At 41.2% G+C, this 16982-nt stretch overlaps 1 protein-coding gene across 4 annotated transcripts in view; it reads left to right on the top strand.

Moving 5' to 3' along the window:
* Positions 1–7581, top strand: part of LOC144498589 (coiled-coil domain-containing protein 91-like) — a 167560-nt gene extending 159979 nt beyond the window's left edge. For all 4 annotated transcript variants that reach the window (XM_078219929.1, XM_078219926.1, XM_078219928.1 and 1 more), the window contains one exon: positions 6342–7581. In XM_078219929.1, coding sequence (XP_078076055.1) covers positions 6342–6464 — 123 coding nt within the window. In that variant the 3' untranslated portion in view covers positions 6465–7581. The remainder of the gene's footprint in view (positions 1–6341) is intronic.
* Positions 7582–16982: the final 9401 nt, after the last annotated feature.

Genomic DNA, 16982 nt, shown 5'->3' with positions numbered 1-16982 from the left:
CTGATAAGAATGCGAATCCCTAAAGCCAGCCAGGTCTTAAAGGTACAGACAATGTGGGTGGAGGGAGCATTAAACACAGGTTAAAGAGATGTGTATTGTCTCCAGACAGAACAGCTAGTGAGATTCTGCAAGCCCAGGAGGCAAGCTGGGGGGTTACTGATAATGTGACATAAATCCAACATCCCAGTTTAGGCCGTCCTCATGTGTGCGGAACTTGGCTATCAGTTTCTGCTCAGCGACTCTGCGCTGTCGTGTGTCGTGAAGGCCGCCTTGGAGAACGCTTACCTGAAGATCCAAGGCTGAATGCCCGTGACTGCTGAAGTGCTCCCCCACAGGAAGAGAATAGTCTTGCCTGGTGATTGTCGAGCGGTGTTCATTCATCCGTTGTCGTAGCGTCTGCATGGTTTCCCCAATGTACCATGCCTCGGGACATCCTTTCCTGCAGCGTATCAGGTAGACAACGTTGGCCGAGTTGCAAGAGTAGGTACCGTGTACCAGGTAGATGGTGTTCTCACGTGAGATGATAGCGTCCGTGTCGATGATCCGGCACATCTTGCAGAGGTTGCGGTGGCAGGGTTGTGTGGTGTCGTGGTCACTGTTCTCCTGAAGGCTGGGTAGTTTGCTGCGGACAATGGTCTGTTTGAGGTTGCGTGGTTGTTTGAAGGCAAGAAGTGGGGGTGTGGGGATGGCCTTGGCGAGATGTTCGTCTTCATCAATGACATGTTGAAGGCTCCGGAGGAGATGCCGTTGCTTCTCCGCTCCGGGGAAGTACTGGACGACGAAGGGTACTCTGTCCACCGTGTCCCGTGTTTGTCTTCTGAGGAGGTCAATGCGGTTTTTCGCTGTGGCGCGTTGGAACTGTTGATCGATGAGTCGAGCGCCATATCCTGTTCTTATGAGGGCATCTTTCAGCGTCTGGAGGTGTCTGTTGCGATCCTCCTCATCCGAGCAGATCCCGTGTGTTCGGAGGGCTTGTCCGTAGGGGATGGCTTCTTTAACGTGTTTAGGGTGGAAGCTGGAGAAGTGGAGCATCATGAGGTTATCCGTGGGCTTGCGGTACAGTGAGGTGCTGAGGTGATCGTCCTTAATGGAGATGCGTGTGTCCAAAAATGCAACCGATTCCGGAGAGTAGTCCATGGTGAGTCTGATGGTGGGATGGAACTTTTGATGTCATCATATAGTTGTTTCAGCGATTGCTCACCATGACTCCAAAGGAAGAAAATATCATCGATGCATCTAGTGTATAGCATCGGTTGAAGGTGGACAGAGTACCCTTCGTCGTCCAGTACTTCCCCGGAGCGGAGAAGCTACGGCATCTCCTCCGGAGCCTCCGGAACAAACGATTTAAAAGAGCCTTACATGTGTTTGTACTCAGTCTGAGCTTCGTACCTTTGCTGCTCCTGAGCTCATAATCCCCCTCAAGATCGCAAAACACAGTTTAGGAAGCCCGTTGGTAGATACCTAACTGTATGCTACTATGTGTTTTGTGTCAGACATTTTGTCCCTTATTTCTCTCTCTCCCCCCCCCCCCCCCCCCGCATAGTTAGCTCATCCCCACGTCTTTGTTGTTCAAATGTGGTAGCAAAATTGGTGAATAGATTGTGTGTCAAAATCATGTCACCGATTTAGATTTGTTCCATTCACCAACAGTACAGCTCTGTTTGAGACATCTGTTACGCCAGATCAACCTTTTCTGATCTCTCTAACTTTCCTTGAACTCTCTGGAGATGCTCCGATAAAATACCGTTTCATCTCTGACCCCACAAGCCTTCAACTTAGATTTAACTATCCACATTGTAGTTGGGTCACTTCTCAACTGTTTTCTAACTGTACAGGATCAATGTACCGCTAATTTTTACCCATGGGAGCTTTTTGACTACAATAAACGTCCTTGTGGCCAAATACAAAACACATTCCACATCATTGAATCAAACTGACCGTTCTATCTGGTGGTCCACACACATTTCATGCTGATTATGACTATACTTCAATATGTATAAAATCCTAGGAATTGGTTATTGTTTTGGTTTTCAGTGACATATTTGCAGATTGGAAAATATTGCTCAAAATTCCTGATAGCTTGTCTCATCGATGGCTGATCCCCTGTTTAACTTGGCCTGTTGGACCCAGCAGCTGGTTTTCTTTAACTGTTCTCTGGAGACTGAATGCTGACAATTGATACCACTTCATTAATGAGCAGCAAAGGAGTTGTATACATGGTGGTTGATAACGTCTCCCATTAAGCTGCAAATATTCTACGCTTCAAGTCCTTTCTTATTTGGTTGGTTCATAAGACTCTTGAGGTGATGAAGTGGCCCCAGGTTTAAATCATCATCACAGACACTATGGTCCCATATCATGGAACAGACGCAGTGAAGCAGCATGCGGTTGTAAACTGCCTCTCCAATTTGGCCTGGGGAAGGGAAGGAGAGCGCGGAAGATTGAAAATTGAGTAACATGGCACTGCTATACCTGTGGATAGACTAATGCCAAAAGAATTTAGTGCCAATCCTGAGAGGTCTTTTGGATATTCTAAAAGTCTGCAAAGAGAAGGAAAGAAACCCTGAATGCTTGCAGGAAAGAATGAGATCATTCAGTGAAAGTGAACAACTGTTTAGAGCACTGGGAAAGTATCCACAAATATCACATTAAATGACTGATGAAGTTATATAGATGTCTGACAACCTGCATTTGTTGCAAGCCCACATAGAAAGCTGGCAAGCTCTCAGTTATCCAACTGCTGTAAAGGTATTTGAGACCTTCATATTTCACCATTACTTTCATAAACTATTTCAAGGTGCCAGACATCTTATGTGCTATTATTACTTGTATCAACATGTTTAATTTGAAATTCTTGTTAACTGGATAATATGTAAGATTTAACTTTCTGTGAAAATACTGCAGAATTCTTTTAATTAAAGGACAACTGTAGTAATTCTCTTTTTGTTAAAGCAGCATCACTAATCCAAGATGTCTGCTTGTTCATTGCAGCTTCTGTGGAATTAAATGTCAGTACTCTATCCAGTAAAACCACTTTCACTGTTAAATGTTTTAACGCTTTGCAGCTGAAGTGAAGGTGCCATATAAGCCCCAAGGTATCAGATTATACAGGAAATTCGTAGTAATATTCCCAATAATCAGACTATCTGACTACAACTGTTCCAGACTCTCCCATATCATTTAATATGAATCTGACTTTAGTCAATGCCCACCTGTGGACTTCACAGATGCTTGTGATAGAAGAATAACACATCTCTCTACCTGTTTATTCTATTAGAAGGTTAATAGGACAATGCCCAATTTTTGGTTCCATTAGGGTAGGTTGTTGCATTTAAGCCTGCTCTCCTACAACCTTGGAGAATATATGGAGTATTTAAGGAGAATTCAGACATGCCATGCAATCATTCACACATTAGTTAACTGCATAACCTTCTCAATGGAAAAATAGCTCTTTCCTGTACTTCCCCAATAAATGTGCTTGTGGTTAGTACTGTTCTCTTTTGTGTTAAATACATGCTCTTGGGCTCAATGTATTATCCCTTTGGTCAGGAGAAAGATTTGTTTTCTTGAAATAGTGGCTGTTTACTTGCCATCTTAAATCTTTGGCATTTTGAATTGTAGCACAGGTAAAACAAAACGGAACCCTGAAATATTTCTCCATGATTTGTAGTTCAGTTCTTGGATTGAACGCTTAGTAAAATAGAAATTCATTAGAAATCAATATTTTGCTCAGATCCGGGCCTCTGGTATTGTTTATTCGGAGAGTAGCCGAGCTTTATAGATCAGAAAGGTTCCAGGTGCTGGCTTAACTGATCTCAGCCAGAGCAACAAAAGTTGGTGCTATAATTGGCTTAGTGTGCCTGCATTAGAGAGGAGAAAATAGGCTAAGATTCTTCCTCCTTACTGAAATTTAGTGTCTTATGGAGGTACATGTGTGTGGGTGTCGAGAAAAGATTGGACTTATACTGTGATGGCCACTGCGATTAAACAGCCTGCCAACACATTCAATCAGAGTTCACAGCTTCCTAATGTACTGGAAGGCAACCAATATTCAGTAAAGAATCAATACCCAGAGAGGAAAGAAAATTTCTAAAGAGCCAATTTTCAAGAAAGACCTGAAGAAACAAACGAACATTCCTTTTAAGGCTTAGTTCCACTACGGGTCTTGCATCCAAGTGGCCATTTCTACATGTGTTCCTCTGAATACTCAAATGTCTGCAGGCAGTTTTACTATGGGGAATATCATAGCCAAACTCAGTTTGGTTACCACCCAACATGCACACCCATACACATTCAACCACACTGAAGTTTTAAGTTTCCCACAGAATATTTCTGTACTATTGCAATACAACCTGTAGTGCTTTATACTTTTGATGATTTTGTTTCCAAATTGGTTTACTTTGAAGAACGATTGCGTTTTGATTGTGATTGTTCTGGTTGGCTGCTCATGGCTTTGTTTAGGATTTCAGAGCATGTCAGTAGCAAGAATGTCTACACTCAGTCCTCCTGTACAGCCCATTACAGTGACCCGGGAAGGAGATTCTGGTCAGATCTGATGAGTTTATACTGTGACACTATTAATGCAGTAAAGTTGCATTCTAATTAAACTGTTTTCAATACTAAATTAACTTTTGTGTCTGCCAGAAAATTGACTCATCCTAAACATGACGGTAATTTGCTTGAGTCCCATAACTTATTATTTCACTTCCTCCTACTTAGTGGATATATATCAACTACATACAGTTTCCATTGCCAAGCATGCAGATGTTTTGATGCACATTTATTTTATTTATTTTTTCTGAATCTCATGTGAAAAGGTAGGTTATATCTTGGGGTGCAGAGTTAATGTTTCATGCCAGTTTCTATTGGTTACCCTTATATTCCACATGACTGGATAACACATCTGATAATTTAGAATACTGAGACTCCTTGTAAGAGCAGAAACTATTTCCTTTATATAAATAAATAATTCTTCACCTTGAAACAAGTCACATATTTAGAATAAACAAGCTGTTGAAGGGAGTAATGTGTTACTCAAACGTATGTAAATTGTACCGATATTCTGCACTAACAATTTTTTCTTTTTAAACCTTAAAATCAACTTCCATTCATCTACATGACAGTATAGTTTTGTATAATAAGGCTAGGAAATTAGGAAAGTTCAAAAACAAGATCCAACAACAACACATCTGCTTCTCCGCTTAATATCTGGTTTGCCTTCTGCCTGTTCACCATTTCCTTCTATCTCCTTGCTTTCCAGAAATAGATTTACATATCCCTTAAGCTATTTATGCAAACATATGAAATGCTTAACAAAAATAAGTAATCTAGTCTTGTTCACCTTGTCCATTGGAATTTTAAAAAAATATTTAAAGGACATCGCTGACTAGTCCAGCATTTATTGCCCATCCCTAATTGTCCTTGAGAAGGTCATGGTGAGCTGCCTTCTTGACCTGCTGTAGTCCTTGTGGTGTAGATTGACTCACAGTGCTGTTAAGGAGGAAATTCCTGGATTTTGACACAGCGACAGGGAAAGAATGGTGATATATTTCCAAGTCAGTGGTGAGTGACTTAGACAGCAAGTTCCATGTGGTGGTATACCCATGTATCTGCTGCCCTACTCCTTCTAGGGCCATAAAGGCCCTATATGTTTGCCCTAAATGGTATTTGCTACCAAATAAACCTGTTGGACTTTAACCTGGTGTTATTAAAACTCTTACTGTGTTTACCCCAGTCCAACGCCGGCACCTCCACTATATGTTTGACCCAGAGTGGGTGGATAACTGAATAGTTTGATCAGAACTGGATAGTTGCACCATGGAAAAATTGGCCACCGGTTCAAAAGATTTTGTATTTCTGCGCTGGAGTTGAGACATGTGATTCAATAAACAATAAGTGATACTTCCATGTTACACTTTTTAATACAGCTTTCGCAGCTATGCCAGTGGTTGCTTTTTCACCAACTCATGACTGTGTGAGGTTGGAAAAGATTATTAATCCCATGTACTCTGCTGTTCACAAGCCTCTGGCTAATGCTTTTTATTTTTTATTGACTGGAACAGGATAATAAGATGAGTCTTCTCAATTATAGAAGTGTCCCTGCCATCAAAGTGAACAAAGTGAAGTTTGTTTTAAAATTCAACAACTTTGGCTTTTTGTGAAGCTTTCCACTAGCTGCAATATTCTGCCATTGTATTGTAAGAAAATTATGCCATTGAATATGTATTTGTGTTAATATGCTGATGGCACCTGCAGTGTTCTGTTTTCATATAGGTGTTTTCAATCAGATTTTGGTTGGTGGTGTGTAGCAGTGGTTTATTTTGCATGTTTTTGTCTTGCAGCTTGACCAGGTGGCTCGTCAGCGTAACCTAGCCAGTTTGGAACTGTTTCTATCATGTGCACAGAAGCAGTTATCTGCTCTGCTGGAAGATACGCCAGTAGCTATGGAACAAGACAGCGAGTAACTTTAAGTAGATCAAACAGATGAAGCAAGTAAACAAAAAACACAGTAATACAACAAATCTGACACTACCCACTTTGTCTCTGTATGTTTGGAAATGCCATTCCTTATTGTGCGTGCTGGTTAAAACGTGTGCATATCAGTAACAACTTTATAGACCATCACAGACTATTTTATACACAAATAAATTCACAGACAAAATTCAAGACGGTTGAATACTGATTTAAGAAAATAAGTCATGTTAAAAGTTTATAAACAACAACTTAACACAAAATATGCCAACCTTGTATATACATATGCATTGTTAAACTTTAGTTTACAAACATTGTAAACTTAAAAATACCAGCTTAATACAGATAATAAGATTGCTTTCAATTGCCACCAGGTGTATGTTTCTTGGCAGTAGATGTCATTTGCATCAGACTGAAGGGTATTAGATAATAAGGAACTGAACCTAGCCCAAAGAGAACTTTGTGCATTGGCTGTGAAAACTCTTTAGTTTTGTGAATTTGTTCTTGTATGTGAATCTTCTGAGAAATAACTTTTTTTCTATAGGCAGTTCAGCGTTTTATTTTTTGTGGCCTTGGAATTAACTTTAGAATGTACTTCAATGTACTCGGTTTAAATTCAGGTTGAGTTCATCACTAATGTGCAAGACTTGCATTTTATTTTAGGTGAGACATTCCCACAGGCATCCGTAAAAAAGAGTGAAATTATTGGCCTGGCTTGTGTGATAGTAATGGGAATTGAAACTGTCAGCGTTCACCATCATTATTCCATCGAAACTGGTAGCAATTTCAGGAGTCCGCAAACGTGCAGAAAAATGTGAAAATCCAGATGCTGCTGTTAATGAATGCACATTCCTCCATAGGTTGTAATGTAGATGTTTTGACGAACTTCAACCTCTATTGCAATCATGAATTGACAGAAACTTGCCTTTCTGTGCAGTTAATCTTGCTGTAAAGTTCATGGAAATGTTACACCTTGTTGAATGAGGTGCAACAATGTTTTTAATGGTGTACTAACTTCAAAATTACTGCTAAACACCCTTGTTGGCCCTAAAAGCTCATTTTATATTCATAGATTGTCAAATTTCTTCATAATAAATTCTACATATTTTGAAAAAGAATTTTTTTCAATTCTTATAAGTTTGTTTATTTTAGCTTGCATCTTATTACATTCAACATCTTTTATTTCACTATATGAAGATTTAAGTTAAAATAGGATACTGAGTGCTGTTAACTTCCAGGTTTGCTGTGTGAGAGTACTTCAATGTGATCGGCTCCTTACCTGTTTGCTGGCATCACTGTTGCTGCATGTCAAGACTTCCTCTTGGCACCAGATTTAACCTCTGCCGTCGAGAGAGGGGAAATCCACGTCTCAGGTGGCTAGATTTTTGTGAGTAGTTTTCTTTGCGGTCACTTGCAAACACCCCTGTTTCATTGTTGAAGGCAAAAACTGGGCCATGCAGTTTTAAGGCAGTTTTACACTGCCCCCACTAAACCTGATGGAGGAGAACCTCTTCAAACATTCAGTACAAATTGAAGGAGGAAGCAAAATTGTAGAAGCAAAGTAAATAATTGATGATTGCTTAAAGGATCATCCTTTCCACAGAGCTTATAACCAAACTAAACAATGAAATTTGCATTGCAAAATTTTTTCCCTCTAAATGTAAAATGATGATTCCATTAAAAAACTTTAATGTTATTTATGCTTGAGGTTATTGGGATGTGCCATGCCAGAGACATAGCTGGTTCTAGTCTCTGTTCCAAAACCATGAAACTCCTTCAAAATATTCTGGCTCATAACTTTTTGTTGACATAGTGGATCGGCATGTCTGGCAAGTACACTAACAATTTGACTTTTTTCTTTGGGGGGGGGAAATGGGCAACTTTCAATGATTTTTACAAATTAAGTTTGAGACCAATTACACTGATTTCAATGGAAAATTTAAAATAATTCAGCAGTGTCTTATTATGTATGCAGACAAATTGACAAATGAACTAATCGGCTTACATAACTACATTAGCATGGCTCGGCTACTAAAATGGGCAGACAGTTGACTTTTGTTATTAGTGAGCATTACTAGAGACATAGAGTCATAGAGGTTTACAGCATGGAAACAGGCCCTTCGGCCCAACTTGTTCATGCCGCCCTTTTTTTAAAAAAACCCCTAAGCTAATCCCAATTGCCCGCATTTGGCCCATAATCCTCTATACCCATCGTACCCATGTAACTATCTAAATGCTTTTTAAAAGATAAAACTGTACCCGCCTCTACTACTACCTCTGGCAGCTTGTTCTAGACACTCACCACCTTCTGTGTGAAAAAATTGCCCCTCTGGACACTTTTGTATCTCTCCCCTCTCACCTTAAACCTATGCCCTCTAGTTTTAGACTCCCCTACCTTTGGGAAAAGATATTGATTATCAACCTTGTCTATGCTCCTCATTATTTTATAGACCTCTATAAGGTCATCCCTCAGCCTCCTACGCTCCAGAGGAAAAAGTCCCAGTCTATTCAGCCTCTCCTTATAACTCAATCCATCAAGTCCCAGTAGCATCCTAGTAAATCTTTTCTGCACTCTTTCTAGTTTAATAATATCCTTTCTATAATAGGGTGACCAGGTTACTATCCTGATTTTGGCTAATGCTTGTGTTTCACTAGTTTTGGTTTTCTTTAAGAAAGCTAGGATTACAGAAGCAGTGTCCTGGTATTTTAATCATGGGGTGATATGGACAAATGCTCGTGCTGAACTAATTTCTCTCTCATAATTTAGACCTGCTTTTCACACAGGAAGATGTTGGAGCTTAAAAATCCAGTAAGTCACTATATAATATTTAAGAAATAGAATTAATTTCTGGCATAACATTCAAATCAACTTTCTGTTGATAACACGTGTAAAGTAGAAATACAATACAATATAGTCAAGCATATAATTATGTTATATCACTTTTTAAGCAGGTGGATGAAAACCAGTTAGCCATCAGCATCTTGTATTGTGCAGAAACATTAGAGTCCACTTGTGGTGAGATGGTGAATGCTATAACTGAAATACGGAAACCTTTATTACCTTTTTCTGCCTTTATAGGCATGTACTTATATACTGTACTTCACACTATATGTGTATGGGTGTAACTATTCCATTCCATCACTCCCTTGGAATTTAAAAGGTGCACTGAAAAATATACTAACAAAACATTTATGGTAAAAGATGAGCAGTGCTTAGTGATGATTAAAGCTTCCTTGGTAAACCTAATGACAGTTCTCCAGGTCTGTTTTATTCTTCTTTCCTTTTCCCCATCTTACCACGTTTCCATATAAATGAGAAAAATGACATCCTGATTCGAGATTCCAATACAAAGTCCATCTACCAACTTGCAAAGCATCTGAAGAACACGCTCAGATACAAGCAAATTATACAATCATCTGTCAGCACAGTCATTCATCACAAATTGTTGCAATGTTCAGGAATATCTAGCACATGGAAAAAGGAAAAGGTTCACACTTCAGTTACATAACTGACTGATAAAGTATAGCAAAAGGAAATATGTGAGGCATGAGAACATGAGAAATGTTATGTAAGAATCTTGTTTAATTCAGGGCCACTGCAGAACTGAAGACCATGACAGGAAGCTTGGTAATGTTAGAAGTCAGTGCTAGAAACTAAATCTATAATTGCACTGGAAAAGTCATATGGTTACCAAAGAATGCTGATGGGTTTGTAAATTTCAAATACAATAGTTTGTATTTATATGGTGCCTCAATGTGGGCAAACGTTCCAAGGTGCTTCATAGGAACACAACTAGACAAACATTGACACCAAGTCAAAGGATGTATTAGGAGGAGTGACTTAAAGCTTGATTAAAAAGGAAAGTTTTGACAAAGATATTGAAGTGGGAGGGAAGGATGGCGAGGTTGATATCGGAAATTAAATGAGCTTAGGGCCTGTACATCTGACTGCATGGCTATCAACAATGGTGTGAATTGGAGAGGCACGTAAAAAAAGTCAGAGTTAGGAGAATCATTGGACAATTGTAGGCAGGAGCAGGTTATAGAGCCATGATTGTGGAGCATCAAGGCCATGGAGAATTTTATATTGGAAGTATTGATTTTCAGAGAGCCAATATAAGTCAGCAAGCACAAGGTGGTGGATGAGTGGGATTTGGTGCAAGTTAGGATCATGCAGCAGAGTTTTGGATGAGATGAAGTTTATTCAAGGTTGAAAATGGGCGACCAACCTGGAGAGTATTGGAATAGCTGAGTTTCCAGTTAATAAAACTATGGTTTCAGTAGAGATATGATGTGGAGATGCTGGTGTTAGACGTGGGTGGGCACAGTAAGAAGTGTCACAACATCAGGTTAAAGTCCAACAGATTTATTTGGTATCACGAGCTTTCGGAGTGCTGCTCCCTCATCAGGTGAGTCTTCAGTAGTGATAGGCTGAGGAAGTGGCTGATATGGAAGTTACTATAGAGACGGAAGTAGATTGTTCACATAGGGGAGAGAACAGATCTTGGAAGTTCAGCTCAGGAACAAGTAGAATGGCGAGGTTACAAACAATCTAGATCAGCCTGTAATAAGGGGAATGATGGAATCAGTGGTGAAAACACAAAATTGTGATATAACTTTCAAGTCTCTAGAAAAACAAATGCTAGCATAGACTTGTTAGATATTGCAGCTAATAAATGTCAATTGATCTCAGCAATTACACAAGTGTGTGTAATGTCAACCCATTATTATAAACCACATATGCTAGTTAAGCTGATTAAGGTTTTAAAGGAAATTTGTTGAAATAGTCTTAACTTCATTCTACAAATAAAGCTATATTGTCTTCATCAAATAAGAAAACTTACGACATTATTCAAAGATCTCACTGCTCTTTTACAATCATATTGAAAAATTGAGTTACCTTAGAAAATTTCTGATGCGTAGTAAAACTGTTGTCTTCTTTAAAGATTTAATTACTTGTGTCCCACTATATCTGCACATCGACAATCATTGTATCCGTGGGAAAAGATTGCGTTCAATCTATGTGGCAATGATGTCATGCAGACAGTGTATTCTTTTTCCTATCAGACTTGTACAATATTTGCTGCTCGGTGTATTGTACCCTTCAAAATAAGCACCTGTTTGGTTCAACGCCAAACAAAAACTTGACATTCTTTGCATCCTAATGGGGATCGCTAGGCAATGCAATTACAGGAAAAGCATTGATTTCTGGCATTAATCAGATGAACCAGTTAAATTTTTAGGTTGTATCATGTAATACAGATGGTCCCTCAGGGTTAGATTCCAGAAGCAGTTTATCCATTTTGTATGGATTTTCTTGTGCAAGGGAGATAGCTGGAAGACTTGCATGTTTATTTAAGAAATGGTGCAAAGCAGAAGGCTGGCAAGTACCTCCGGCTGCAAGCAGACCTGACAGCTAAGCTCAGCTTTGTCACACATGGTCTATGATAAACACCATCCACTGTGCTCAACTATTTTTAGGAACAAACTGAAAACTATTCATTCTTCAAATTGTTTAAACTTCCTGTTCCAAGGTCCACCAGACATTAAGCATGAGGTGGAAAGTAACACGCCATAACATAGACAAGTATGTGAGCATGTAGCTGGTGAAAGGGTTTTCCTCTTGTGTCAACAATTACTCTCCAGCAGCTTGAATTGTTCGGTACTGGAGGCACATTTAATCTGGAGTGAGGAATCCCATAAAATTCCTGCACCATTTTGGGAAATACTATTCTAAACTTCCTATCTGTTTTCCTATCTGTTTTGCAGTTCACTCCTCCACTCTTGGTGTCCACTTCACTTGAACTAAAGAGCCAAGTAAACTTTTGTGAACTTTATGTTTTTCCTGACAACATTTAACATTAATTCTAGCTCAGAGGTATCTCTAGTGTGGAAGTGCTTGCTACATCAAACTTATGTTTCATCATTGGATAGATTTCCAAAGTTGTCAGCAGAATGCTCCAATTCAGATGTTACGTGGCTGAACATCAGTGACAGCTAAATAGGATATTGAAATGGACCTGCTGAGAGCAAATTGCTGCAGGAGGACAGATTTTATTTTTCACTAGGTAGTAAACTGTTTATACAGCTCCCACAAACTGTCAGAATCACCAACCCTGTAAACTTGACATTCTCCAAAGTCGATTCTCCAGTTCTTTTCTGACACAGCGAGGAAATTTTAAATTGGTGGGCATTGAGTTTGGATGCAAGTGAGGAATGAAATCCCGTTGGCCTCAACCTTAACTTCTACATTTCACTCCAGCATGCTACAACCTCCCTGGGAGAAGCGGCTTGTCAGTTTGTGTATTCATTGCTCAGTTAGGGTGATATTGATGTCCTTTTGCAATTTAACTTTGAGCTTCATTGGTTCCTAGAACTTGTAAGTGAAAATGAGAACCCAGTAACAATTCAGGGGGGTGAAAATCATGACAGGGAAATCTGCCAGTAAGAACTCAGCTCTTCGCTGCTTTCCTACCTGGTTACTTTACACACTCTGATGGTTTGGAGGTCTGATCTGCACATTGAAGCTCTTAATCTTGTATCATATTAACTACGGCCCTGTGTTCCACTGGATCTCAAATTAAAACCAAGGTGACCACCAGCACTCTCATCTGCAGCAATAGGACCTGCATTACTACCAACAGTAGGAGCATTGGCTTTGCAGTGCCAGCAGCCTGCTGCTCACAGACCTGCAACTCCACAGGAGAACAGTAATAGAGAGGGTGCAGCCTGCAGGAGGCCATACCTTTCACACAGAGTGAACAGGCAAAGCATGAATTTTTTGACATGACTGTTGTATGCCATGAACTTTAATACATATTTCCACAATTCTGGATATTTTCCTATTTTCCAAGTAGGTGTTGCCATTGCTTCGGGTGGGCCAAACCAGATGAAGTTAGTTATCAGATCTCCTCAGCGTCTTGGGGGTTTGCCTACCCTGGAATGTGAAGACTGATTCTAGCAGATTGGGCAGAAGAGACCAATCTAAAGTCCAATGGTTTTAAAGGCAGACGCAGCACTGTGCTGTGGAACGTTTAGAGCTCAAGATACAGAAGACGTGCTGGTCATCCACTGCATCCGGATCTATCTCTGGCCATCTAGACTTGTCTTGCAACTGGACCAACATTAGACAAGAGAATGAGGCTGATGATACAGAACTCTTCTCTCGCTATAACGTGCAAGTCATGCTCATCATTTTTCTATCATCAGCCATTCACCATCAATCCGCCACATGTCCTGAGGCAATGGACAAGCGATGTAGCAGCAGATGGGGATTCACTGGGAGCTTTAACCACAAGCCTGCACACAATTGGTTCAAGCCATGGGATTGTTTTTCACAGCAAGAAAAAAGAAGTGGAACTTGTCAGTTTCCTGAGTAACTGACCAGCTCTCTTTAGGACTGTGCTGCCCTCCTCCCCAGTAGAAGGAAGGGATGAGAAAAGATGCCCTGAATATTGTCTGTTTCATCTCCCTGGCCAACAGGCTACAGTTGGCAGGGTTCCCATCATCATGGTTGTAAGTCAAGAAAATAAAGGTAACACCCGTCACTATTGGCGGATGGAATGCGCATAACTTTGTGAACAACCCCACGAACAACAGAGCTGAGAGATGGTACGATATCCAGATCATCGCTCTTGTCATACTTGTCTACCTGAGAAGGGTCAGCTCAAGAAGGTTGGTGTAGTTTACATTTGCTTTTGGAGTTGCTGTGGAAAATAGTAATGGTTCAAAGCTAGCATAAGCTTTTCTGTGAGGAACCCATCACCTCAGTAATTTGACTTGCCTTTCTAAGGGTGCTAATGGTCATCTGATTGTGCTTAAACTCCCCCTGCTTGCAACAAGCAAGCTACTCTCATCAGAGAGTTTAGATTTCACTGTTTAAGGTTGAAATAAACTTAACTTCTCTCAACTTAATGAGTAATTTTTAGTTGATTGCTAAATTAAAGAACCAAAAAACTAGACTTTAGACAGAAATTAACCCTTGAAACTTCTTCATTTACTGGCTCTCAGTGCTTGGTCTGCACTGAGAGCTGCCAAGTCTAGTAAGTGAGGGAGTTTTGAGGGTTAATTTCTGTCCAGGGGTGGGATTTTACGGGCTTGCTCATCCTGAAACTGTAAAATCACGCCCAAGTTCAACAGACCTTCCCATGCTCCGCCCCCCGCCCGCTCCATTTCCCAAGGTGGGCGGGGCGGTAAAATTCCGGCCCAGGTTTGTTTTTTTTTAATTTAGCAATCAACTAAAAATTGCTCAAGTTAAGAGAAGTTGAGCTTGTTAAAACCTTAAATGGGATAAAGGGGGAGGTGGCTAGATGGGTGGAGAACTGGCTTGGTCATAGAAGACAGAGGGTGGTAGTGGAAGGGTCTTTTTCCGGCTGGAGGCCTGTGACTAGTGGTGTACCGCAGGGCTCTGTATTGGGACCTCTGCTGTTTGTGATTTATATAAATGATCTGGAAGAAGGAGTAACTGGGGTGATCAGTAAGTTTGCGGACGACACAAAACTGGCAGGACTTGCAGATAGTGAGGAACATTGTCAGAGGCTACAGAAGGATATAGATAGGCTGGAAATTTGGGCAAGGAAATGGCAGATGGAGTTCAATCCTGATAAATGCGAAGTGATGCATTTTGGTGGGAATAATGTCGGGAGGAGCTACACGATAAATGGAAGAACCATAAAGGGTGTAGAGACGCAGAGGGACCTGGGTGTGCAAGTCCACAGATCTTTGAAGGTGACGTCACAGGTGGAGAAGGTGGTGAAGAAGGCATATGGCATGCTTGCCTTTATAGGACGGGGCATAGAGTATAAAAGTTGGGGTCTGATGTTGCAGATGTATAGAACGTTGGTTCGGCCGCATTTGGAATACTGCGTCCAGTTCTGGTCGCCACACTACCAGAAGGACGTGGAAGCTTTGGAGAGAGTACAGAGGAGGTTTACCAGGATGTTGCCTGGTATGGAGGGGCTTGGTTATGAGGAGAGATTGGGGAAACTGGGGTTGTTCTCCTTGGAAAGACGGAGGATGAGGGGAGACTTAATAGAGGTGTATAAAATTATGAAAGGCGTAGATAGGGTGAACGGTGGGAAGCTTTTCCCCGGGTCGGTGGTGACGTTCACGAGGGGTCATAGGTTCAAGGTGAAGGGGGGGAGGTTTAACACAGATATCAGAAGGACATATTTTACACAGAGGGTCGTGGGGGCCTGGAATGTGTTGCTGGGCAAGGTGGTGGAGGCGGACACACTGGGAACGTTTAAGACTTATCTAGACAGCTATATGAATGGAGTGGGAATGGAGGGATACAAAAGAATGGTCTAGTTTGGACCAGGGAGCGGCGCGGGCTAATTGTTCTTTGTTTCTCGTTTCAAGGCTTCATTCTATGATCATCTTGCTGGTGCCAGTACAGAGCGAGACTGCGGATAGTTGGGAACCTGTCTCGGGGGCAGGGAATTCATATGGTGTTCGTGTTCGTGGAAGTGGAAATGAATAGGGTTGGGAAGCATTTTCCGATCAGGGCCAGTGTGATCTCCTGGACTCGTTTCGATCGCCTCAGGGGGTCGGAGAGGAATTTCCCAGATTTTTTTCCCCCATATTGGCCCTGAGGTTTTCACTCTGGGTTTTCGCCTCTCCCTGGAGATCACATGGTCTGGAATGGGGGGGTGGGGGTGAGTTAATAGGTTGTGATGAACAAAGCATCGTAGCTGTGAGGGACAGCTCGTGGATAGGATATTAGTATGTAGATAGGCTGGAAAATTGGGCGGGGATCCTGGATTCAGGATTCAATCCTGGACCGGGGAGCGGCGCGGGCTTGGAGGGCCGAAGGGCCTGTTCCTGTGCTGTATTGTTCTTTGTTCTTTGTTGTTCTTTGTTATATATGCTCTCTGAAAGCTGCAGCTAGTTAATTAGGTAGTTAGCTTAAAAAAATTTTCAGAAGCTTGAATCAGTTGTTTGACAAAAAGTATAAAAACAGGGCTTTCTCAATGCTGCTTGGTTTGCTGTACGTGCTGCTTTGGGTGCACATAGTATCAAGCTGGGAGTTCGGTGAGGGAGGAGATCCTTTTTCTTCTTTTTCCGCCTCCAGTAGCTGACTCTTAGTTCATTACAGGGAAGAAGCTGATTGGTGAGTAACAGGTAAGTTATTCTTCTTATTCTAATTGTAATAAATAGTTTTTCAAGTTATGGTATAGCAGTGCAGCTCGTAGATGAACAGATGTACAATAAGTACCACGGGCCGCAGAAGCTTGAGCTCCGGGTTTCAGAACTCAAGTGATGGCTGGAGTCACTGTGGTGCATCTGTGAGGCAGAGAACTATGTGCTTAGCACGCTTAGGGATGTAGTCACACCAGAGGTTGGGAGCGTGCCGGCAGAGTGGGAATGGGTGACCACCAGGTAATCTAAGAGAACCAGGCAGGCGGTGCAGGAGTCCCCTGAGTTTATCTTGCTTGCTAATGGGTTTGCCAATTTGGATACTGGTGAAGACGATGCTTCCTCAGGAGAGCACAGTCAGAGCCAAAGTCCAG

This window comes from Mustelus asterias, chromosome 9 (genome assembly GCF_964213995.1).
Source record: "Mustelus asterias chromosome 9, sMusAst1.hap1.1, whole genome shotgun sequence".
Lineage (NCBI taxonomy): Eukaryota > Metazoa > Chordata > Chondrichthyes > Carcharhiniformes > Triakidae > Mustelus > Mustelus asterias.
This window is presented reverse-complemented; position numbering and strand designations above follow the sequence as displayed.